Raw genomic sequence first — 25,605 nt, forward strand, 5'->3', positions numbered from 1 at the left:
GGCTCCGGTGTGATGTAACAGGAAGTGGTGGGTTTGCCTTCCAACGTCAACCTGACAGCCCGAGTGCTGCTGCGCTCACTGGGAGCCGGAGAGCCGCCGTGTGTGGAGCAGCCGCGAAGCCGACAGGACGAGGACACTCTGCGGGGACTCGAGCTCCTCTGCTGCGGTTGGATTTTGTTTGTTACCCCGTTGGAAGGAAGGACGCGCTGCAAAACCCCCACCGTGAGTTTGTGTGCGATGCGTGACTGTCTGTGTTGATCCTGCAAAAAAAAAAACTACAGTAGCACGGAATCAGTTCGGAGTTGACAGTGCGTGTTTTAATCCAGGTCAATTCAAACCCGTGTATCTGCTCCGGATCGTGTGTCCTCGATCCATTAGAAACACCGGGGATACGAGCATCCTTAGCCGGCTCCACTTAATCTGCATGGTCCTTCTGTCAAGAGCCGGGATGTGGACGTGTTGCCCAAATGGACCCGATTGTCCATAATGGTGCACGATCATATAGATCCCAGCGTATCCTGAGATAAGGGCTCTCCTCTATCCGTTTTATGGAGGGATTTGCTCACGATGCACTGGGGGGATGCGGGCTGTTCACGCTTCATGGAAAAATGCGCAAAAGCCCTTCTTTTAAAAACGGGAATTAAACTCTGCAGGATCTCTATTAGCGCACAGATGATAATTAACATCAAAGGCTAACATCAAAGGGTTTAATACGGTTTCTAACGCCTGCATGGCTGACTCATCTGTTGGTGGACTCCATACTGTACATCCACTTTACCACCCATCCACCCAATGTACAGATTCTATAGATTCAACAACAATAATCACAGTGAGAGAGGGTATGGAGGGTGAAACGTGCCCCGGCTCTTCCCACTGATTGGGTTGGGAATCAGCGGTGGTTCAGTGCAGAGGCTTTGATGAGAGCCCCTGCTCCACTGGCTGCTAAACCATCTGCATGGTTACATAATCGGCAGATTTTGGACAAGCTGGAAGTTTGTGGGCTGGACAGTAACAGAGACAGGGGACGAGGGTATTGAATGATGGTGATGTGTAGGAGGAGGAGGATTTGATGACGATGGTTACAGCTGGATGTATAAAACCTTGCTGAGGAAAGACGCGCCGGCGTCATTATGAAGGTGATGACAGAGCCCCGGCAAAAGCATCCTGGTTATTCACACATTGGAGTTTCTGCACATGAAAGAACACTTCCTGTCAATTTGATACGGTTCTGCTGAAGCTGTACAGCTACTGCAGATATCTAGTGATGAAGTGTGCACACATGTAAGAAAACAGCATCAACAGGTGTTCAGTGATATTTAGCAATGGACCTTTAAAGGACCACTGTGTAACATTTAGAGGATCTATTGAAGAAATGTAATACGATATTCTTAGGTGTGTTTTAAAAAATTTGCTGAATTTATGTCACCTTTTGCGGCGTTCACTTACTCAGGCGGGTGTGGGCGCAGGATCATTTGTGTTTACTTGTGGTACCCACGCAAGCAACGCAAGTTCAGGGCACAGCTACACATATGTGAATAACCAAAGAAATGTGCATCTAATTTCGTCTTTACATTGACTTTGTATGAAAATCTATCACAAAAAAAATCTTCTCCCACATGCCTGGAAAGGGTGGGGTGAAGGAAGGGGTATTCACTTGCTTGCAATCTGCAAGTTCACCACTAGACGTCACTAAATCCTGCACACTAGTCCTTTAAACTTTGTTCCAAAGATTTTAAATTTCCTCCTGCACAATATAAAAAACCACAAACAGTAACGTTTGGGAAACTAAAATTGCCTGGTTAAGAAAAAGTTGTGGATATAGTTAGGTGAAACAATTATTGTTTGACCTTTAGAACCAACTGCTGCTTGTTGACAAAGGTTGTTTGAGACTATTCCTCTCAACCATGAAATGGCACTTATGTCTTTTGCTATGCTACAAATTTATTTCTTGTCATCTGTTGCTTTTCTTGATTGTTTTTTGCAGAATTATTCTGCCAAAGTTTGCTGAGCATGTAAAATTGTGCTGGTACCTCTGCAGGTTTAGGTCGGTCGTGGACAGTGGACACGTGACTCCCGAGTCTTTTCATATTCTTAACGTTCTCTAAGGATTTGTGACGTGTGAGTGGATCCAAGTTTAGCATTCAAATGTAACATCATATAATGTGAGGCTGGTGGTGTCTGCATTTTACCTCCTGTTGCAGTTTTTTCATACATTTTAAAACTTTATTCATGCATTTATAGGCAGCTACACAATCTTATCTTCAGGTGCACTCTCCGGGTGCATGTGCAGTAGTCTGTCCCATAGGCTGCATGACAAAGTGACTGTCAGGGTTAGTTTTGTAGCAAAATGAGTATGTGACATTATATGAGATGATAAATATCGCACACCCCTCCTGTTACCACACAGTAATCCTGATATTACTGAGTCTGGACCTCACTGTCGATGCATGTCGCCTCTCAGGACACTTTGGACAGTGAACGTGTCAAAGCTGCCAGTTGGCAGCACTGTCAGATGGCTCTGTGAGGCCCTTTTTGCTTTGACAACATCCAATTGCCAGAGCCTACACTAAATACTATGAGCTGATTGGGCAGCGGGAATGTCGTGCAACTCACCACTTTCAACCTCCACGCTGAGTGTTTACTGCCCGGGTCTAGAAAACAGCTATTAAATGTGCCGCAGACAAAGGTCTCGGCTGCATAGCTTCCAAAGCCCTGGATATCTCCATGGTATGATAAGTCTAGTCCCAATGGAATAGCACTTACAGGCCTGTGCCAGTGGGATCTCCTTCACGCTGTTGCTGATACGATCATACAGTAGCTCTGCTGTGCACAAGCGTTGAGTGTAGGGTCACGGGATGATTTCATTTCTACCTGCTCTATGCAGGGATTATATGTGAGTTAATCCAGTGCTATTGTGTTGGACTTCCTTCCTACAAAACAATGCTGCTAACCTCCACTGACTGATACAAAGACCACCACACTCAGTCCCAAGAGTAATGATGATGCTCATGGAACTTAACCCCCATAAATCAACCAGGCGCTCTAGGCTTCTGCACCCTGCAGCTCATGGTCTGCTGTGTTCCCTCTCTCTCACATTTATTCACCAAGGGATGTGACCTCCATTTGAATCAAATCAGTAACACACGTATACATGTGGTTTTCTTTTTTCTTCCTGTTGGCTTACCTCAGCCTGAAGTTATTATATTACACAAAAGCTCAGTGATGTAGGTTACATATGCACCGGTCCCGAAGCACTCCCCTCAGGTTCTGGATTCAGTTTCGTGTGTGTGTGTGTGTGTGTGTGTGTGTGTGTGTGTGTGTGTGTGTGTGTGTGTGTGTGTGTGTGTGTGTGTGTGTGTGTGTGTGTGTGTGTGTGTGTGTGTGTGTGTGTGTGTGTGTGTGTGTGTGTGTGTGTGTGTGTGTGTGTGTGTGTGTGTGTGAATTCTGCTCAGGTCATTTTTTCCGCTCATACATTATGAAGGGTCATTTCTTTTTTTCCTATCCAGTTTTTAATTTCAGCACACAGGGTTCCCTGACGGCACCTTTCATGGGTTAATATCTGCAGATGCAGCAGCTGAGGAGCTTTGCAGAGAAGCTTTGCAGAGGTTGGCAGTGAGAGCTGCGGAGCTTTGTGGAGGATAGAGGACAGTGGAAAGAGGCTGTGTGGTTTCTAAGGGTGCTCCATGTTTGTGTGAGCTAAACAAATTGCCATGGTCCCTCGGAGAGTCTGTGTGTCTGCTCATCTACCAAAGGTGAACCTGCTGCACTGTATAATCGTTACTCATAAAGCAGTAATGAACCACCATCCTTTTGCAGTTAAAGGTCTTACAGCCAAATAACACAAAACTACCCTATTCTATTCTTGGATTTTACAGAACAGGGTGTTAATGAATAATTTGTTAAAGGAAGCGCAGAGATTTTCCGGTTTTGAAGAACTCCCTTTCCACTCAGTGCACTCTGTTTCCACTCTGTATTTTCTGCTGCTATGAGCAAATGTCTGCGGCTGACATTGCTGTTGGATCTCCAATTAGCCAAGTTACTCTACTGTGAAGATGTGACTGTTATTATTGTCAAACTCGGGCGGCCGGAAGCCGTGCCAAAAACCCTCTCCATATTAGTGCAGTTAATTGGTTTGCAAGGTTGATAAAAGTCCCAAATTGCTTGGTTCCCCTTTAAAAAAAACCAAACAGGGTTTTATTGTACATATTCTTTATCGTGGTCATTATCACAGCTCCTCGCGAAAACACATTTTCCATTTTTGTATACAGTCTATGGTTTTAATAAATACTTTACCATTCTATTAATTGTTCTGTAGCACATGTGTTAAGGAAAACAAGGGACTAAATTAACTTTTTAAAGTCCATGTGTTTGAGGCTACAGCATAAATCTGCTCTTTGAATCACATGTTCTGTGATTTTTTTTTCCCATAAAAGTGAAAATCATGTTACTCCTACGTCCAATAGATTTGACTGTTTTCAGATCTCAATAGCCCCACTGTTCTTTTAAAGCCTTTGTTTGTGCCCATTCATCAAGTTAAAAGCTGTTTCATAGCTACATACGATCTACTGCCGACGTGGCTATCTGGGCATCAAGCATGATTGGATTTATTTATTGGCCAAACAAAACAAAATTTATCAGAAATGATTTAGCTTTTGTCCAAATGTCTTGAATCTTCTTACTCCAGCTTCTCAAATGTGAGTTTACTGTGTCATGCTTGACAGTAAATTGATCTTTCGGGTTTGATCTCTCTCTAATCCTATCCTTTGTTGGCCGGTGCCATTGAATGCTACCAATTAAAAAACCCTAATACTTCAGACCTTTGGACTCTAATTTCATAGTAGCACATGTAAGCAGTTAAATGATTTTGTTACACAAACCCGCGGCATACAGAGCAACTTGAGCCTGGCAGTCGTGACGTGAATCGCTCCCTTGGAGGTCAAGTCGAGGGCCCACAGCGAGGATTTTCCTCCTTGGCTTCCTTTGGGCCGTCTCTAAAACAGCTGTGAATTTGACCGAGCTCCAGGGTTATTTCTGTCGTGGCAATACCATTGGGGAACCACACACACACACACACACACACACACACACACACACACACACACACACTCAAACACTCACACAAACCAGACCTGGAAGGCCCAGTGGTCCCTGCTGATAAATGCCCCCAAAAAAAAAATGATGGCCTATTTAAAATGAGACTGTGAGAAAATAGTTTTCAAACTCCTTTTTCAGCCCTTTTCTATTTCTTGATTTTAGTATCACTTTGCCACCAGAGGAATAAAGATGTAGTGGGACATTGCAGCGATCTCACTACCTTGCTGCTCCTCCATGTTATTCTGTCTGATTAGTGTCAGTATAATTTTATCATGTCGTAATCATGTCTTACCTCGAGAATTCAAGAGTCTCACAGAATGAGTGTGACATGTGGTTTTGGTAATGTTCAGATGGACAGAATGACACTGAACACAGTGAGGATTAGCGATCGCTGCACAGATAGCGTGCAGGGAGATGACTCAGGGCAAATGTCCCACTTTATACTGTTTCTATCTCCAAATAACATCAGAGCATGAACATGTAAACACCCATTTAAACTCCTCAGGCAGGTTTGTTTTGAGAAACCTCCCCCCTCAGGCGGCATGCCAGTTTAATGTCCTATTAATCGCTGCAACAAACACAACCGTGAAAGTCAAATCTGTGAAAAAGCAACAAGTCAGTTGTTATGCAGAAATATCAGACAGCAACAGGGAGAGAAGAAAGAGCCCGGCTAAGAAAGCTTAAGCTATTGTGTAAAGCTCTCAGCCTGTCGGTGCACTAAAAGCACTTGACAAAGGGAATCTAGTGACCTGTGAAAATGTGGCTCCATGTAGTGGAAAGAATTGGTGGAATTAGCCGCTGTTTCCCACCAGACTGTACTGTACGCCTCAGGTTCAGCAGGCAGCACATGCTCAGCAGGTTGGACTATTTTCAACCCAGCCTGGAAACCCCACAGCTACATCAAAACATTTACATTAACACCAACAAGGAGAATTAGTAGCGGCTACGCAGGTGCAAATCGGTGCCTGGTTTATTTTTAACTGGTGTATTTTTATCCAGATATTTGTGCTATGCTTTCCCCTTTGTGTAGACTGGAGGCCTCTGGAATGGGATCGTTTTCCACGGCGAGACCTCGGGATCTGAGGACGGCCATTCTGTTGGTCATGTTTATTTGTCATGTCTGAGGATGGTATGTCACAATGGGAAGATGTGATGGTATCTAGTCAACCACCTAATGGCATGCGTGTTGTCCAAATTTGCATTAGAGTTTTACGAAAGTAAATCATATTCACTCTTGTTCTGAAAGTTGGAAAAATCGATTGCCAATTTCTTGTCTGTATGATAAATATGTTGATTGTTAGCTTAGCCCGGCGCTAAGACTGGAAACGGGGTGAAAAGTCAAGCCTGCCTCTGTCCAAATGTAACGTGATACAAGCTGTCAAGTGGAACCTCTTAGCCCTGAGACCTGGTATTATCACCTGTCCTGAGAGATCAGATCCCAAGTGGACAGCTCTTTGTTCATCTGCTCTCACCTGGTTCTAAAATACATCCTCAATGTGTCTCCTGGGACCACTTGTGATCGGATCTTATTCCCTGCTCTCTATATGCAAATACACACATGTGTTATTTCTATTTGTGAAGACAGAATGAAGTAGATTCCATATCAGTATACAGATGTGTCTGTCGTCAGTGTGTTTGTGTTGGAGGGAGCGAGAGATACAGAGAGCAGAGCCAGGAGGGGGCTTCATAAATCAGTGCACTGCATGGAGATCCACTACAATACAACATTTTAGCCATTTGAAAAATCATCATGTGGTGTTGTGTTAATGTTGGGGGTGTGTTAATGTTGTGGCAGCGAGGACACATAACTCAATACAGTGGAAACACTTCAGCGGAGTAAGCGGTCCTTCATATGTGGCTCAGGATTCAGGATTCTAAAAGGAATGTGGCCACATGCTTCTCAGACCACCTCCAAATGGTGTCTGAGTAACCGGATCTCAAAATGCTTACTCAGGGTGTGTGGGATGTGTTCACACCTGAACTGAGAGGTGACCACTTCTGATCTGATCTCTCAGGACGGATTGTTAACACCGGGCATGAACAGGGCCTCAGCGCTCGCCTGGACCAGGTATTTACATCTGTAAAGTACACCTGGCATCAGGGTGAGTCTCGAGTGACCATCTGCGATCGGGTCGAGCTTCCCTGCTTTGATTTGCAAAATAAATTCCAGAGAAAGGAAAAAAAAATTTTCAGGCTTTTGTTCTGAAACTGTGAATTTAATAGAACCCCATGAGAGGTGTGAAGTGGTTTGTTTGGCTCTGCAGACAACTCGTGCATAGACGAGGATCCACTGGTGCTTAATCAGGACTTGTCAGATGAATGTAATGGAGTAAAATGTAAAATATTATACCCTGAAATCTTGTAAAGAAGAAGAATCCAGAGTATTACACCGAAATTAATGCATATTCCCCAGAATCTTGAGCTGTGGGAGAACTGTGATTTTGTTTTACTGGATTTTGATCAGAGAAAATGGAGGAAAATAAACAGATGGAGTCTGTCCATTCTTCGGCTTTACTCATGAAGCCACGGATCTCAGGACGGAGTTTTATGATGTCCAGCAGCTGTCATGACACGATAACATCTCTTTATCTGTGAGCTGTGCCCACTGCTCCTCTTTGATAACGCTGCCGTGTTTGGCAGGTATTCACACTGGTTCCCCTGGCGACACTGGAAGAGCTCTGGATTTTTTTTTTTGTGACTCACGTAGCGAGGGAGGAGTTCTGACGCTGGATAGCTGACATCAGTAGGACTTCAGCTGTTTTGTGGTGTTTTGAAAAGCCATCGCATACTCGACTGTGACTCACCTGCATGTCACTGTTTTTAAATGGATGCTTAAAATTCCAGTTTTATAGATTGGATGAGAACCCGTCCTATAGAAACCTTGTGTTCAACTGGTTCTCTATTTAAAGCACACATTTCCTCTGTGATGGGTTTTCACCTTTTTTTTTCTATTTGAGCATAACAGTGACCACTTTTAGAACGGCTCTGGTTCTGGAAGTAAATGTCATCACAAAAGCAGAACAAAATTATTAACATAAAGTGATAATATGTCAGTGTTGGGTCTTCAGGTTCTTTCCCTGCCCACAAGTGGCCAACAAAAATGAATGTCAAGTTAAATCCATAGGAAAACCCCCCTGATCCAGAGGTGCACAACGATACTGTAGATGTCCAAGCCAAAAACTAAACTGGTAAAGAATTCATAGCCCAACCTTTTCCCAGGCAGCCTGTTGACATTCGATGATCCTGCCAAAGCCCAGATTGAAACCCTTAATTATTCTACCTAGAAAACGATCACGGTATTATCATGGCTATGTGAAGACTGTCGGACTGGGCACTGTTTAAAAGTAAAGCTTATAGCAATGGTCGGCCTTTGAAGGGACAAGAACTCCGCTGGACGCATTTACATTCACCATCCTGCCCTCTGCACACTCACTGGACGAAGATCGTGTGCGACAGTCTTTCAGTTTTCATAATTCCTGGGGCCACTTGACTGCATCATCCGTCCTTTGACCGTATAGCCTCACGGGTTTGAGCCCCATACTGACGGGCTGTATGTTTAGCATCTGACATCATTTGTTGTAACAATATTTTGCACCAGTATGAGCCTCTTCTTTCTTAATTTGCCCCGCGATCTACATTTGTGTAGCGTAGTCCCTGTTTCTTCTTCTCAGCACTATAGCTGTAAGTACAACCACGTGCTCGCCCTGAGAATGTTGGCACGATGGGAACGAAGGAGTAAATGCATTGACACGAATAGTTAGACATCTGGGTTCTGGTACGCAACGAGACCTCTGGAGCCCCGCCTCCCCCCCGTTGCCATGTCAATGCAGAGAACATTGTGTGCGTCTGTTAGGGCGGCTGCGGGTTGGAGGAGAGTTGAGGAGGTTCTCCTTCCTCACATCTGTGTGGGATTGTTATTGTTTCCCCTGACATCTGGAGATGCCCCTGGCAACTTGGAGGCTTGTATGAGGCCTGCGCTCATGTCCTGGGCTCGGTTAACACAACTGAGATGATAAAGTCTTTATTCAGACACTTTATTACACCGCACTCAGATCTGCCATACTATTTAAGCCACTCACGAGTTTCAGTGTTATCTTGATCGCTCCATCTCCTGGGTCTCGTACCCACATCTCTCACAGTATGGGATTTTATTTAAATGTCCTGTTTGATTGATTTTTTTTAAAGTTCAATCATCAACTGTTAATGTGCTTACGAGCTCCCTGGAACCTGAACACTTCCATTTCAGATTTACTCATAACGGAACGGCCGTAGAGTGCATACCAATATGAAAGTACATTTGAATTCCCTACATTTTTATTTGGATCAGGACCAAATTGCACACATTCATATCCCCTAAACATGCCTCATTTTCCAGATCCATGAGAAATCTCTGAAAATCGTGAAAAACACCCAATCTCACAATGAAATCCTGGATCCACCCCCCCTGATGTGCATCTGCAACAAAAACTCCATCCTTGGGTCATGTTCCAAGCCTCCACAAAATGCTATGAAAATAAGTTGAGTAGTTTTTGTGTCATCCTGCTAAATAACAAACAAACAAACTCAGATGATCACAAATCAAAGTTTATTTTAAGATTATTCAAAGCAGTGAATAAGTAACTATACATGCAAGAAAATACAGTAGAATTATCATACGAACTAATGACACGATCAGATAGAGGTTAGACATCATTTTCTATAATCTGCGTTTTAAAACAAAGGAAACAGGATGCAGGGTATCGTCTCGCTCATTAGAGTGAAGCACTGCTCAGACACTCAAGCTGTTTGCTGACAAACATGTTTGTTGTTGAGGTAACATAAGCTTCGCTACAACATAAGTGGACCTGGGCCCCGTGTTGCACATGTAAAGCAAAACTGGGCTTGTCCTCGTTGTGAGTGGTGTCAGTTTGGTAACATTGGTTCTTTACTTCTCCCAGCCTGTGGTTTTCGAACGTGCTCTCTGTTCCCAACATTAGGGTGGAAGTGGATTTTAATCACGAGCACTTAGAGATCCATATAATAGGATGTAGCTCACTATACATGGAGAATGTTGAAATGTCAGTGGGAGCATTTATGTATCGTAACACTGCCGGAGGGCTGGCGTACCAGCACACTTCATCCAGCGGATCCCAGTTTGTTCTTCGATAGAAACACTGTTATGTAACATCTCTCAGTAGATATACAGTACGGCCAGGCTCGGCCTTGGTTAGACATAATAGGCTACTCTTGCTCTCTTTGTTAATGTTAGGCTGAGATGACTGGTGAGCCGTGCAGAACACATAACTGTGTCACCAAGTCAGTGTAGTGAGAGCGTTGTGACACGATAAATAGACAAATAATGGATGAAGGTGAGGCCGCGGGCTGCGGGCTGCATTTTATAAATGCATCTGCCCCGGAGTGTTTTAATAAAATACACATTCCAACGTTGCTGCACATCAGAAAGAATACTATCATTTGTGATTGCTGTATGTTTTATTAAAAACAAAAAATGTTCTTAATATTTGCACTGGAAAGAAATATGCAGTGTCCTCGAGGGGGTTCTTCACGAGTGTAGTTTAATTGCTCGAGTGCACTGCCACAAGTATTACAGGATTATGGGCCATGTATATTCAAAGTGTTTAATATCACCCTTAAAAAAGTTCAAACACGTAAAAGACACAGATGAAGATGTCTAGAGAGTTTGTGGCGATCAAAGCCGACACTGGAGTCTGTGTTAAGAGAGTCACGTGATCTCCGCAGCGGAGTTAATATGTCACTTCCTGTCTCCGCCTGCTGCACCCGGCTGCTCCACCTCTCGCCTGAATAATGCGGAGGATTTGATGCTGTTGTGAACGCGTCTGTGCAGAGAACCTGCTGCTGTGTTGAACTCCGTATCCGATTCGGCCGACCTTACCCGCAGGTCATGTCTGAGAACGGTTTTAGTTTTGCTCAGATAAAACTGTTATTTTCTTTTCCCCTGGTAATCTCTTCTTCTCTGGCTTTTTCAAAACAGTAGTTTTTCTGCGCTGCCACTGGCACAAGTACTGTTTTAAGAGCAGAGAAGAAGTTATTTCCAGGAGTGTAGTTCTAGCTTGCCAAGAAATTTGGCGATATTTCACACTGGGAGTGCTCTAGCTTTGTATTCCTGGATTTATTTATTTGTGTTCTGTTTCAGTTATGAATGTCAAACTAGATAATAAAACAAGTTCTTTAGAATACATTTTCTGTATGTTTTTTGTTTCAAACGGCTTAACCTGAACCATGTTATGATATCGTCACTTCCATACAATGATAATATCAGACATAGCTGTTAAAATATGTAATAAGTTGTCAGTATCGGTAAACAGTGGTATCGGAACGTCTCTCCTCCGTGTTACTCTCAGCTGGTAACTTGCTGAGTGCAGTAAACAGCCCGTCTGTTGAACACTAAGGTGAATCCGTGGTGCCTGTGGTTCACAGCTGTGCTGGTTCAGTCGACAGGTGTTTTCACTGTGTGTTTGCTCTGAGAGACGTTACAACACAGAAACCTGGGCGTCATGTTTACATCACCGCTGATCAGAGACGTCTCACTTTGTAATCAAGGAGAGGGGCCAACGCTTTCACAGGGAGGGACCCAACATGCGCTAATGTGAGCGTGTGCACGGACAAATTACCAAAACAAAGAACAGAGACGTTTGCGTCACAACACACACACACACTTTATTCTCTCCTCAGGGTTGTTGGCTGCTATATTGAAGTTTTCAGGGTATTTAAGTCTGAGTTTAGGAGTAATCGTGACAACATGAACAACAGCAGATGAGCAGCACACACTTTATGTATCGATCGTTGTTCTTCTGCATGCAGGGTCTTAATCAGCTCTTAATCAGCTCTCCTGGTTTCTCCCCCTCTCTTGTTAAGTCTGTATCCTGCCGTACAATAAGGCACTAATGATGTTATGGGCCCTCACCAGCCTAATGAACATCCGAATGCCACAGAATGGAACTGGGTGTATGGGGCGCCAAACATCCTGTGAGGACAAGAGGATGTTTACGGCACAAGCGTGTCTGTGGGGACAGTGGGAGTTGATAAGTACAGGCTGAGCTCTGCCACTGGGGGTGAGAACACAGCAGCTGTTATGCACAGGCTGTTTTTCCAGGTATGTTTCTGTTGGCCCTTGTGCAAAGTGTACGTGACTCACCACTTGTGTGGAACACTGAGGTTCTACAAATAATAGTGGACCACCCACAGAGTGCATTGTCCTCGGGTGGATTCAATGGAACCAAACAGATCGATAATCAAGTGCCGTGCGTCTGTGGTAGGATTGTTCGCTCGGCTTCGACCTGCGAGAACATTTTCATGGATCATGATGTATCAGGATTTTTAGTTTGGTGGAGAAATGATTCATGTTCGTTGTTGTCTTTATCTGTTTGGTATCACATTGCTGTGGACGTATGTCAATCTGTGTCCTGGTAGGAGAAGCAAATAATGACATTGTGCTGTGATCTGACAGCTGTAAAAGCAGAAGCAAGAACTGACATGCAAATCATTTTTTGACCTGATATGAAACCTAGTTATTTAACATCTGTAGAACATATTATTCAGCCTCGGAATAGAAGACAAATCTTCTTCCCACAGATTTGTTCTGGAGCTGCCAGGGAAAGGTCAGCAGAGGAACACACTGTCTTGATGTATATAGGTGTGAATTTCAGGGAAGCTGCGAACAGTTAAAGCAACACATAATTTTCCTTAATGGTTGCACACGTTCTAACTGTCTCTTTTTCTCTTTGTGTTTAAAGAAATAAGTCACAAATCGAACTACTGCTGTGGAACATCTGGAGAAACGTGAATTCTTAGTTGGCAAAGAAATGAAGCACGACTGTAGATGAAAAAACAAATATTGAATTTTATCCAAAGTCACTGAAAACAGCTTAAGTTAATTCTTGGAAGTCTGAAAACGGTGAAACAGGGGCCAATGGTCTTTGCACGACAAGTTCGTATTTTTCGTCCAAAATTGTCGCATGTTTGAAAACAAAAAAGATCTCCTGTTGTGTCAGTGACGTTTACACATCTGACTTCGAAACCTTTGCCTGTCAACAGATTAGATTTGCTGCATTTTTCACATTTTTTGGACCAACTTTCTGAAACAGACTTGGAAGCAACCAGGATCATTCCGCTGCCCCTTGATCAGCAGATGAAACTGTCATCCTCCCTGCCTTCCTCTCAGGATTGCATGGACTCAAAGTTTTACTTCTTATTTCAAGAAGTGAGAGGACCTCACTGCTCCACATTTTATTTCCTACTTCCAAAAAATACGGACTTGGTGAGCAAAGACCTTAAGGCTAGTTTTATGCTTCCTGCATCCTTGAGTCTGCTCACCCACCAATGTGCCACTAGCGCAAGAGGGGGTCATGTGAAGAGGTGCATTGCTCTAACGACACAAACGATTATGTAATAATTATGTAATAATTCCTGGAGGAGCCAGGCTATAGATAAATGGTCATGTGTGCAGGTCTTCTGGGTATATATGGAACCATATGTCCATATATGCGGACACAAAGTGGATTATAAAGTAATAAGAACAACTGTGCTTCCGTGGTGTGCACAGCTGTCTCTGTACACGTCTGTAAGAGAGTCTAATTGAGCCCTAAGTACGGTTCATGTTAGCCTGGGACGTCCCGCTGCTTCCTGCGCTGGAGCCAAGTGTTGTGGGTTATAAATTAGTTACGTTCTGCATGAGAGAAGAAGTCGGCGTTGGTTTCGGACACACAGAATTAACATCTCATACTCTCTTAAACACCCTTCCTCCTTTTCTTTCATGGAACTCATTACCCAGGACTCTATCATTGGAAACAAGGCCGTGCTCCTCTCTATTGGCTGTGCAGCATCAAACCCAATCACTATTAAGCTGCTGTGTTTGTTCGTCGCCGGTCAATAACATCAACTGCTCAAAACGTACGCTCCTTTTTCCATCATGAATAAGACATTTAGGGCAGAAATGAACACAATATCATGCTGGAAATTCCCACCGTGACAAATGGATTCCATCGAGACGAGAGGCTCAGGTTCACTTCCTCTCTACCACCGTTAAAAATGAAATTATTCTGTAGGACCACGAACTTTAAATAAGGAACAAGCAAACAAAAAGGGGGACGAGAAACAAATCTGCACTAACGTAGTTGTAGGCAACGTTCAGGCAGCTATTGGGAAAACAGTCTTTAACGTCTGTTGTGTGTGTGTGTGTGTGTGTGTGTGTGTGTGTGTGTGTGTGTGTGTGTGTGTGTGTGTGTGTGTGTGTGTGTGTGTGTGTGTGTGTGTGTGTGTGTGTGTGTGTGTGTGTGTGTGTGTGTGTGTGTCCATCTGACAAGTTATATCCCCTGTATCAGTCGGCTAATGTATGAAACTCAGCTCTTGCCAGGAAACAGCTGGGGGACTTGGCAAAGTAGAGCACTGTGTGTGTGTGTGTTGCAGGGTTTTTTGCATTTGCCGAGCAGCTGATCCTTCCCTGGCTGTTTCTAATTTGCATGTCACTATAATGTTTTACAGTCCCACTTTCAGTAAGCCCTCCTCCCTCCCCCCCTCCAGTGTAATGCAGTTTTAACTTGAAACAGACCCACAGAGGTACCGGGTCAGTCCCTCTGGGGACAGAGCAGCAGGGAAGAGTTGTGGGAAATCAAAGGCTCTGAATCCCCCAGTGAAGGGCTGACTGATGCCCCCCCGCATTGCCTCCTCCTTATTTAGTGGCTCATTAATTTTCCAGCTTTCAGCAAACGTGGAAGCTGAGTAAAGCTGCTTGACTTCATACGAGACGATTCATAAGGTCTGTTTGGAAATGAGAGTATACGGACATGTTCTGGACCAGTGCAGGTCTTCAAGCAGCTGAGGTTTGGTTCACATCAAGAGGATGAGATGGAAGAAAAGAACGTCACCACAATATCTTGTTCGCTGATACTGTACATGGACCTTTTCAGCATTGAGAGAAAATAGCAACTTGCTGCAAACCAAGTAAAACACCTTTTGTCCAGGAGGAAATCAGATATATAGTTGATGAGCCCACCCCCACATAGTGGATGGAACCAGCCACGAAACAATTTTCATGTAAATGTCCTCATTAAGTCCGAGTTATGTCTTTTTCAAACTCTGGGTGAGCACATCTCCACATGACGTTCCCTGGCAACCCATCGACTGATTGATCTCTCTTTACCTGTTTATTTCTAACATTAAGATTCTAAACTGTCACGTCTGTTATAAATAATAATAATGTTTCCTGCAAACTGCAGTGACAGTAGTCACCTGTCGCAGGAAATAAAAGATCCTGCGATGTTCACGGATAAAATCACATGATATTGTAAAATTGTCAGTGGCAGTCTCCACATTCTACAGGAAATGAAGTGGAGCGGATGCGGAGCTTGAGCTCTTTGACGCAGGCTTGAACTCTGTAGAGCTGCCTGAACAGTGGTGCACCCACAGTTCTTTGCAGAGCACAGATTCACCACCTGAGGGATAATGTCTCCACTTGTGTTTTGTCTCATCTGCTGTACGCAGCAGCCGTGACATGAAATCCGTGTGGCCTGCAGCTGTGCCGCAACCGACTCTCCGGGATTCTGCTTGGACGAGACACCATCATGACTTTTATCAAATGAAATGTGTGACCATCCCACTAACTGCTGTCCTGTCTGTGGTGCTCAGAGCACGCAGCAGAGTCTCAGCTGTGCTTACATGACTTTTGTCAGGGAAACAAGGACTTTCTTTGATGAGCGGCCTTTCGTTGGGTTGATTCCAGCCACACATTGTGTCAGCTGTGTGGTTGTTTGAGCCAGAATCCAAACATTGTTGGTATTGACCTCACGTTTAATGATAGCATGCCGAGATCAGATCAGGTCAAAGTAGATCCATGTGCTGCGGAGCCGTAACGGTGACATTTTGGAGGTGATGAATCATCCAGTTTATAATGTGTTTATCTTCTGATCCCGTTCCTGTTTAAAGATACGTTTGACTTTTACAACCACAGTCAAGTCGACATCACAGTTTTGAAAGTAAAAAAGTAACTGCACGAAAAACAGCAAGAACAATATTTCAGAGTAAAGTGAGTGTCACGGTCACGTCACTGTTTTAGCACCAGTCACTATCCACGAGGACGTGTTATCCACATGTCAATCAATCTGTCCTCAGTTTATTTCACCTTCAACCTTTATTTCCGTGTGTGTTTTCTATTGTGGCACTTACTTACAAGTAATATATCACTGTTAAGTTATTTATTATAAGTAACAGACAAATTGTGTTGCTGGCGCTGCGTTGGCTCCACACAGCTGACGTTGAGGAGAGTTCATGAGGCAATGGAGGCAGCAGCCAATCAAAATTGTGTTTAAACAAACACTTAATCAAAAGGCACTGGTCAATTTAATCCTGTTAATTAATGAGAAAGAGGAGTTAGAGGCAGATAAACTGGTGTGTGTTCCTCTGGTTGTGTATTTCATCTCCCATGTACTTCTCTCAAGCTTTGCATTGATCGTTAGCATGTTAGCACGGAGGGCGGCTATATTGTGTGTCCCAAAGCGTGAAACTGCGATCGTTGTCGTTGTGTCTGTGGTGTGAAGGCTGACCAGGCCTGGGACACACCCACCAAGTGCACACGTAACCAAGCGTTAATGCAACGTACATGTGTGACTGTTATCAACAGCTGGAGAAACAAAAAACGCTGTGAATGAAATGATCTTTCCCTTCAATGATATCGCTCAACTGTCGATTCTCTGTTCCAGGTCTGTCGCTGGCCGATCATCGAGCAGCCCTGACATGGCCAGAAGGAAGATGGAGAGCATCGGGCGGAGCTGGGTGGTGGCACTCATTCTGCTGTGTGATGTTACACAGGTAGGACGGTCCACAGACACACAAGCTAATGGTTAAAAAACACACACTGGATATATCAAATATAAAAGCAGCTTGAAGGAATATGTGTCCTGCTGGTAGAAGACAGATCTGTTGTCTTTTTTCTGGTGTCTCCTTTATATTTATGATTCACAGAAAATAATTAAAGTATCTACATTATTTATAACTGCTGTAGTTTAATATTCAGCCGTGACTAGGAAACCTTTTTTGACTTGTTTATTGTATGTTGGAGATTTTACTGAGAAATAAGAAGCCGCTTCAGGTTGGAATATCTGCTGTGCAATAAATAAAAGCTGCAAGTGTCTTGGCAGTGTCTCTGAAGTGATGTCATATTTTCCATGGAGCGCAAATAGATTTAATGGAAGCTTGTGTATGTTATAGACTCTGTTTCCAGACGCAGGGCGAGATGACTGCTTCACTTTAATACGTCCCCACTGAGTCAAAATACACAGCAGATGTAGAATTCAGATTCATACACGGTCTGAATACTGAATGTAGCTTTGATAAAGTTATTAAACTAACTCAAAACAACTGGCTTGAAAAAGTGGAGAAAATATGACTTTTGTCTCAAGTTATGTTTAAATTATATCTACTTGTTAGTTTCACTTAAAACTTAGTTGCATTTATTTTTTGTCAAGTTAAAAATGGCAAGTGACATTAACTTATTCTGTCAGTTCACGTTAAACAAGTTAGTCCGACCTATCATGACAGTTGTGATAAATCCATCTAATACATTTAGAAATATTCAGATTAGGTGAATAACTAGAGTAACTTTACTTAACAACAAAAAAAAAAGAATTGAAATACTACTCCCACATTCCAAGGAACAACTTAACTTTAACTTTACATTATCTCAGAGCAGACTGGGATGCCCTAATATTACCATTATTATTTTAATTCCATGTAGATATTGCCGTAATATTGCTCTTGTTTGGCCACGATAATCGTTTAATAAAAATCTGATACCATGACAGCCCTGGGGAATGGCATTATGTTTTCAGGCCTCCAGGGAATCCGTTCACCTTTGGTACCAACGTTCACTTGCACTGACGGATGAACTTGTTTTCCTTTTTGTGGTTTGAAAGTCAAAGGTCAGGGTCACGCAGACCTCGTGTTCTTGTGAATGTGATATTTCGGGAACACCCGCAGGGAATTTCATGACACTAACATTCACCTGGGCTGCAGTCAGAGAGTCGAAATAATCTCCTTTCCTAACCACTTGACCACAAACGTCATGGGGACAAGGAAAGATGTGAAGGAGATGCTGTTAGGAGTCAGGAAAAGAGAACCACCGTATCTTGTGATGCCCCTACTTGGGAGTAATGTCTCTGAAACCTCTCTCCTTGCAGTTTTTCGTGGAGGCGAGTATGGAGGTCAATGAGACTCAGCACCAGCATCCGACCAACGTCTACCACGACATGGGACAGACCAGGAACCAGATCGTAACTGCCCAGTTCGAGTGCTATCAAAAGATAATGAAGGACAGCGCCAACAGCAGACAAGGTACAAAGAAATAACTGAAAAACACTTCTTGCCTTTAAGCTTTTTCTATTCATTATTTTCCTGGTCCAAATAACTGCTTCAGTCTAATTGGAAAGTATTTGAGAAAATCTCTTATTATTAAGCAGAGTGTAAGGTTTGGGTTTGACACATTGGGAGAATACTGGTGTATTATTATTATTATTATTATTAGTTTGTCGGCTCTGCACAGGCACCTGAGGGTTTCAGGATGGATCAGACAGAAAGTACAAGGAGTTTGATCTCATTAGTTCAGAAAAACAGAACAAATGAATACAATACGCTTCCGTAACTTCTAAACAATGAATAAATCAAAACATTTACGCCCCCTAACACGCTCTCTGCGGTTCCAGAGCCCCTGTGCAATCGTACGTGGGACGGCTGGCTGTGTTGGGACGACACCAGGGCGGGGGTCATCTCAGAGCAGCACTGCCCAGACTACTTCCAGGACTTCGATCCTTCAGGTGAGATATGTGGCTCATACACGCAGCGGAGCAGCAGTGGCCGAGCTAATCTGACTTTTTATTCCTTCATATTGGTGAGAAGTGACTCATGTGACTCATAAACTGATATTCACTTGTAGAATTAGCAGAATGCCCCTTTATCTGTGAGTTTGATTCACTTAGAAGAATTAAACTTATAGTGGAGAACATGAAACAGACATAAAAATCTATGCATTAGAGTCTGAACACTACAATAAATGGACCTCATGACTGGATTGAGTTGGGTTTTTCTTATTTTTCAGGAAACATTGTTTAATATCAGGGGAGAATCAGAGTTTGGAAAAAAAGAATCAAAACCATCACATATGAATACACTGGGAGCTGTGGTCTCACATCTACTCTGTGTATTATTTCTCCCTGCAGAGATGGTCACAAAGATTTGCACTGACGCCGGTCATTGGTTCCTGCATCCCGAAAGCAACCGGACATGGACCAACTTCACCCGCTGCAATGAACACACCAGTGAAGTCCGAGTGGTGAGTGCCTTTTAAGATACGAGTCCTTGTTTATTATCGCTGACCTTTTAATATATTGGATCTCTGAAGGCAGTTACTGCACTGTGTGGTTTGCAGTGATGATAGGAGACAAAAAGGTCACTAACGTGCACATTACACGCATCAGATGACATGAAAACACAAGTGAACACAAATGTCAGGCTCATGTTGGATTACATGTAGTGAGGGGGGTTACAAGAATAAAATAATGAAAGGTAAAGTGAGAGGAATTCGTCCTCTGGTTGCCGTGAAAGTTCCATGTCAGTCCACGTCTGGAGCCCACGACCTCCGTGTCTTTAAAAAGGCTGAAGTGTTCATGGGAATATTGTTGAGAATTGCATTAGAATCCATCAACTAGAATTATCCAAAGCTTACATTGCAGATTGGAGCAGAACTAGGATCAGTGGGAAAGGTTGAGGGGGTCACCACAGTCACAGTCCAACTTTCTCCAGGGACCAAGGAGACGTTTCTCCTTTATCATCCACTTTCCAACCACAGTCACCATTAAGAATTCGATAAACTGCACTCCAGCATTTCACTGTTACATAAATTGGTGTGGGAAGGAATAGGATGAGTGCGGTGGATTTATGAAAACATCCCGATGACACAAGTGTGATAGATTGTCTCACAACAGCAGAAGTCATAATGAGATCCAGATCATCTAATTTGTGTTTTGTTTCCTCCCAGACTGCGATGAATCTTTTCTACTTAGCCCTCATAGGACACGGACTGTCCCTGACGTCCCTCTTAGTCTCCCTCGGAATATTCTTCCATTTCAAGTGAGCCAACAAAACCTCATCAAGCACATTAATCTCATGCCCTCGTGTAAATCAGCAGCACGGTGATGTGACGTTGTCCGTTTGTCTTCTTGCAGGAGTTTGAGCTGCCAAAGGATCACGCTTCACAAAAACCTCTTCTTCTCCTTCGTCCTCAACTCTGTCATCACCATTATCCTGTTGACAGCAGTGGCAAACAACCAGGAGCTGGTTCAGAGGAATCCAGTGAGTTGAAGTGTTTATTTACCTTCTTTAATCGTTAACTACACAATCATATCATTGTTTTCGCTACAAATTCAACTTGAGCTGTTCCCTTTGTCGTCCTAGTTTCAGACTTAAACATAAATGAGGTTAAACACGGCTCCAGATATTAAATGTCCTATAACTGAAAGTCTGAATTCAATGTGCACGTGTCTCTTCCTCAGACGAGCTGCAAAGTGTCCCAATTCATTCATCTCTACCTATTTGGCTGCAACTACTTCTGGATGCTGTGTGAGGGGATATACCTGCACACGCTCATCGTGGTCGCCGTGTTCGCTGAGAAGCAGCATCTGATGTGGTACTACCTCCTCGGCTGGGGTGCGTACCAGATAATGGCCGAATTTCCTACATGTTCCGTTATTGTGATAAACTGTATTTGAAGTAGTTTAACAGCAACTCGGCTCTAATGCTAATAAACATAAAACTTTTTCTTGCAGGCTTTCCTCTCATCCCGGCGACCATACATGCCGTTGCTCGAAGTTACTACTACAATGACAAGTAAGCTTTCAAGTGTGGTTTCATATAGTTTGTACCAAATCTAAATAGGCAGAGAGCTATCCAAAGTATTTTGACTTTATTCTTGTACAGTAGGAGAAAGTGTAAAATGTGTCTTTCTTCTCTATCTTAAAAAATCCTCGACCTTGATGCGAATATCCTTCCTAAAATGAGTTTAACTTGTGAAATGCAGTTGATCTGGCAAAACGGACGAGTATAATTACGTTAAATGATCTGCTGGGTGTTTATCTGCATCGTGCACATTCCGCCGGGCTGACCTGCATGAATTCTCCCAACCTGTTCATGCAGATCACTTTCTCAGAACGCCCATTGATCTGCAGTATGGGTCATCTGTCATGTGATGCATCGACACTGTTGTGTAAACCCTTCTCCTTTGTCCTCCTTCCCACTGTAGCTGTTGGATCAGCTCCAAAACGTCGCTGCTCTACATCATCCACGGTCCCATCTGCGCTGCTCTTCTGGTGAGAATCTGATTTCAATCAATTAAAGGGAAGCAAATGACAGAAATGTTAATTTACTCAAATAGAGCAACAGATTAGTCCCACGTTACACTCGGTGCACTGTTTTTTTTTGTTGTGCAACGAGCAGCAATGAGCTGATTTTGTCTTCTTCCGAGTGTACACTGTGTGGGGGGGCAGGACAGAGTTTCATAACATGCAAAACAAAATTGTGTTTATCTTGTGAAATCAATGCATCTGCCTCTCTGAGGATCTCCCCACTGCCCCCAGGCCCGCTTTGCATTCAAGGAATTCACCTAATCGGTAGAGCCAGGCACACTTCAGAGAAATCTGGGTCCCTGAAGGTTCTTCGGAGGATTTAATGTTTACGAGCAGACTTCACAAATGTTTCCACAGTTTTTTTTTCATGTTCACGAACTGAATTCTGCGGCGATTATTAATACTATTTCAAATGTTAAGAGTATGAGTCTGTCAAGTGTTTCAAAATAACCACAGCAAATATAGACTATGTTACATTTATAGTTTTCATTTGGGACCAAGGTGAAATCCAATCCTCCACCACCCTGTTCTTTAGAGCTTTATACCTTTGACTTTCACTGTCTGAGGTGTATTCTGTGGTCAGTTATTGTTCATTGGCACATTTTTTTTTGTGATTAAGAAAATATAATCATAGTCTTAAACCAGCTGACAGCAGCTAACAGCCTCAACATCAGTGTGACGTATTAATGTCTCCTCTGCTGCAGGTGAATTTGTTCTTCCTGCTGAACATCGTGCGAGTGCTCATCACCAAACTGAAGGTGACCCATCAGGCGGAGTCGAGTCTCTACATGAAGGCGGTGAGGGCCACCCTCATCCTGGTGCCTCTTCTGGGAATCCAGTATGTGCTGCTGCCTTACAAGCCAGAGGGACGGGTGTCCTCTGAGATCTACGACTACATCATGCACATACTCATGCATTACCAGGTGAGACAAGGCGTAGCAGTCTGGTTTGTGTGATTGATCCCAGCTTCCTGGAACATTTCATTTAGAAACTGGAATGGAAAAACCTCGGCCAGGGCCTTTGTATCCTTCACGTCTCTGGAGATCTTAAAAAGAAAAAGGAAGAAGTCTGAATTTGCACATTTTTGTTCCGATTATCATCGATCTAAACACCATGATGTGTCTGACATTACAGTCGTTACATCCCATTTACAAAAATGTAGAAATATTCCCTCCCTTGCAATATTAAGGACAGTTATAGATTAATCATGCATCCGCTACTTTAAACAGATTCCCACAAAAATGTTATGAATTTTTCCGTGGCCCGTGTTTCATCCCTCCACCGAGTGTCACCGGTGCACAAACACGACCTCCTCTGTGGAGTTATAAATATACACACAGCTGTATAAACGTATGCCATGCTGTTTAAATACATGCCTGGCGTATGTATTTTTAGATTGGTATTTCAAACTTTACTGTGTGTAAAGTCCTGTTGTCCTTTTTACATGTTTATGATTTACGATGAATCTATCTCCCAGTGTAGAGATGTTTACCAAATCAACGGCTGTGTGGACAAGCCCCTTCATTTCCTCAAGATTTCGTAAGAGCGTTTAGTTCGAAGCCAAACATCCCTGTCGGCCCCTGAAGAGACTTTGTTTATGTTGTAGCCCGGTGAAGAACAGCAGGAAGGAAGGCATGAATTATCCGAGCGGAGAGACGGTGGGGGGGGGGGAAATCAGTTGCATGTTGGCGATGTGTTATCTGATCATCCTGTGCTCTCCCAGCGTGGGCAGAGAACATCTTGAGCAACAGGCTGAATCAACTCCAAAATACAGTTTGACCTCGTAGAATATGATCTACAAATAACTATCCACTGTTTCAACGAGCTTGAGACCAGTGACTAAAGTGGGTGATCTGTTTCTCTTCTCATTCCAGGGTCTGCTGGTGGCCACCATCTTCTGCTTCTTCAACGGAGAAGTAAGATTTGCCCTTTGAATATCGTTTTTACTTGGACCTACGTGCACATATACACTTGTTTTTTTCCTCTTGGTGATCAGGGACAGACTTGTCAACTTCCTCTTGCCATTAGCGCAGGGTGGTGGAGGAGGCTCATGTCCAAACAGCCTCAGCTCCCCGGGGCTTTGCTGCAGACTCAATAAGGTTTACTGTTGGCCAGCCTTCACTGATTGCTTTCAATTATGCAGGTGATTGATCTGGATACAAAGGAGCTTGTCTCCGTGTGAAGTGAACGTCTTAGAAGAGCCACTTAATAAGCTGAGAGGAAGACGAGTCGGATAAAAGAGAGACTATGAGTCTGTCCAGATGTAAATACGATCATTTGAAATGAAAAGGAAGAGAGAACAAAACACTGTGATAAAGGCATAATTCCACATTTTAGGAAATATTCTACACATTCAAATTATTTACAATAGTAAGATCAGAGTTGTAATTTGTATTTCTTGTCATGGCATTGAGCCCAGAGCTTAATGACTCACTATTTACTATCTCAGCTTTGTAATCTGGACCTTAACTGACAATGTGTATTTTCAGGGTGAGTTGTGAGGCTGTATGTTTATGGGATGTTTGTCCGCACGTTCCGTACATTCTTGTGTACTTGTGAACAAGATATCTCAAGAATGCCTGGAGAGAATTTTTTCAAATTTGGCTCAAATGTTCAGTTGGACTGAAGAATGACCAGATTACATTTTGGTGGTTATAGGTCAAAGGTCACGGTCGCTGTGACTTCACAAATTTCAAAATGCTTCGTCTAGCTTGTTTTTGGTTAAAATTTTCCATATCATTTTGTGTTTTTTGTGTAGTTTGATGTGTGTTGATACAATATCTCAAAGTGAAAAAAATATTCTCTGGTCATAAAGTCAATGTTGTGCTGAATAAAAGACACCAAACAACATTTATGTGGTTTATAAATACAAATTTTAAATTGCCCGAGACTCCTAATGATCCCAATACAGTTGTGTTAATAACTGAAATGTGTGTTTTCTCCGGTCAGGTCCAGGCAGTTCTGAGGAGGCACTGGAACCAGTACAATATCCAGTTTGGCAGCAGCATAGGAAACCACTCGGACGCCCTGCGCTCCGCCTCCTACACGGCCTCCTCCATCACAGAGGTCCAGGGCTGCTACAGCATCGACGGCCACAGTGAACACATGAACGGGAAGAGCTGCCACGACTCAGACGGCTCCGTCCTGAAGTCAGACAGCCCCCTCGCCTGACAGAGACACTCTTATCAAACTCTACCCATCCTGTCCCACCTGTAAAAAAACTGCAGCATGTTTCGGAGCTCTGTGGAAGCCGGGGGGGGAAGGGGGACTCGCCGCTTCCTGAAGTCACAACGTAAGAAGAAAACGAGAGAGGAAAACGTGTGTGAACCCCCGTCTCTCACCCGCCTCACACCGACACAGGCCCTTTAACTGAACTGGGAGGTGAGCTCTGGTCTACAACGTGCAACTGGACCGCTTCACTCAGACTGAGATGCTGATGAAACGTTTTTTTTTTTTCAAACGGATGGACATTAGCTGCTCGATTATCCTCACGGGGTCACGTCGTGCACACAACGCCTTTTAGTTACACTGTAAATTCTTCTGACATGGTTTTAGTGCCAAACCACGAAATCCTGCCTGCCTGCCACCGTAGACAGAATCCAAAAGGAGACAGGACATCCAACAGGTGCATCGTAATATATTAAAGCATATATTATATATTTCACATAGTCAACCTAATTTATCATGAACATATTTTTTGTTTTTATACGTGAAAACAGAATTAAATACCGCACAGTATTTATAGACATTACATAAAGTTACAATCGGTCAATTAAATACACATTTGAAGTGTCGCAGGCTTCATTCAGACCTTTAAGAGCATTTCTTGTTTCGTTTGTTCCTTCATGTGCAGTCAATGCAGACGATGGTGTGAGAGATTTCATCGAGCTAACTCTCTCGGCGTGTGTTTTACTGTAAGTGACCCTGACTGTCGTGTGCGTCCTTTGAATCCACACGGTATAGTTTTTGTAAACGTGACTTGTCCACACAACGTTATCACCGAGAAGCCATCAGGAAGTCACGTGTGCTCCGATGTGTGCTCGTCATACTTGAATGTAACGGTGACCTGGCTCCGCTGAACATAAACGCATCACATTCCTGTTCA

The 25,605-nt window shown here is 43.4% G+C and overlaps 1 protein-coding gene across 1 annotated transcript; it reads left to right on the top strand.

The window, feature by feature from the left end:
* On the top strand, positions 1–25,605 carry calcrla (calcitonin receptor-like a). Its single transcript, XM_035174528.2, has 13 exons — positions 1–222; positions 16,809–16,917; positions 18,285–18,438; positions 18,807–18,917; positions 19,320–19,432; positions 20,138–20,229; positions 20,325–20,451; positions 20,652–20,805; positions 20,925–20,985; positions 21,398–21,464; positions 22,205–22,423; positions 23,375–23,416; positions 24,450–25,605. The coding sequence occupies exons 2-13, from the start codon at positions 16,843–16,845 to the stop codon at positions 24,669–24,671; spliced, it is 1,437 nt and encodes a 478-aa protein (XP_035030419.1). The 5' UTR covers positions 1–222; positions 16,809–16,842; the 3' UTR covers positions 24,672–25,605.

This window comes from Hippoglossus stenolepis, chromosome 13 (genome assembly GCF_022539355.2).
Source record: "Hippoglossus stenolepis isolate QCI-W04-F060 chromosome 13, HSTE1.2, whole genome shotgun sequence".
Classification (NCBI taxonomy): Eukaryota; Metazoa; Chordata; class Actinopteri; order Pleuronectiformes; family Pleuronectidae; genus Hippoglossus; species Hippoglossus stenolepis.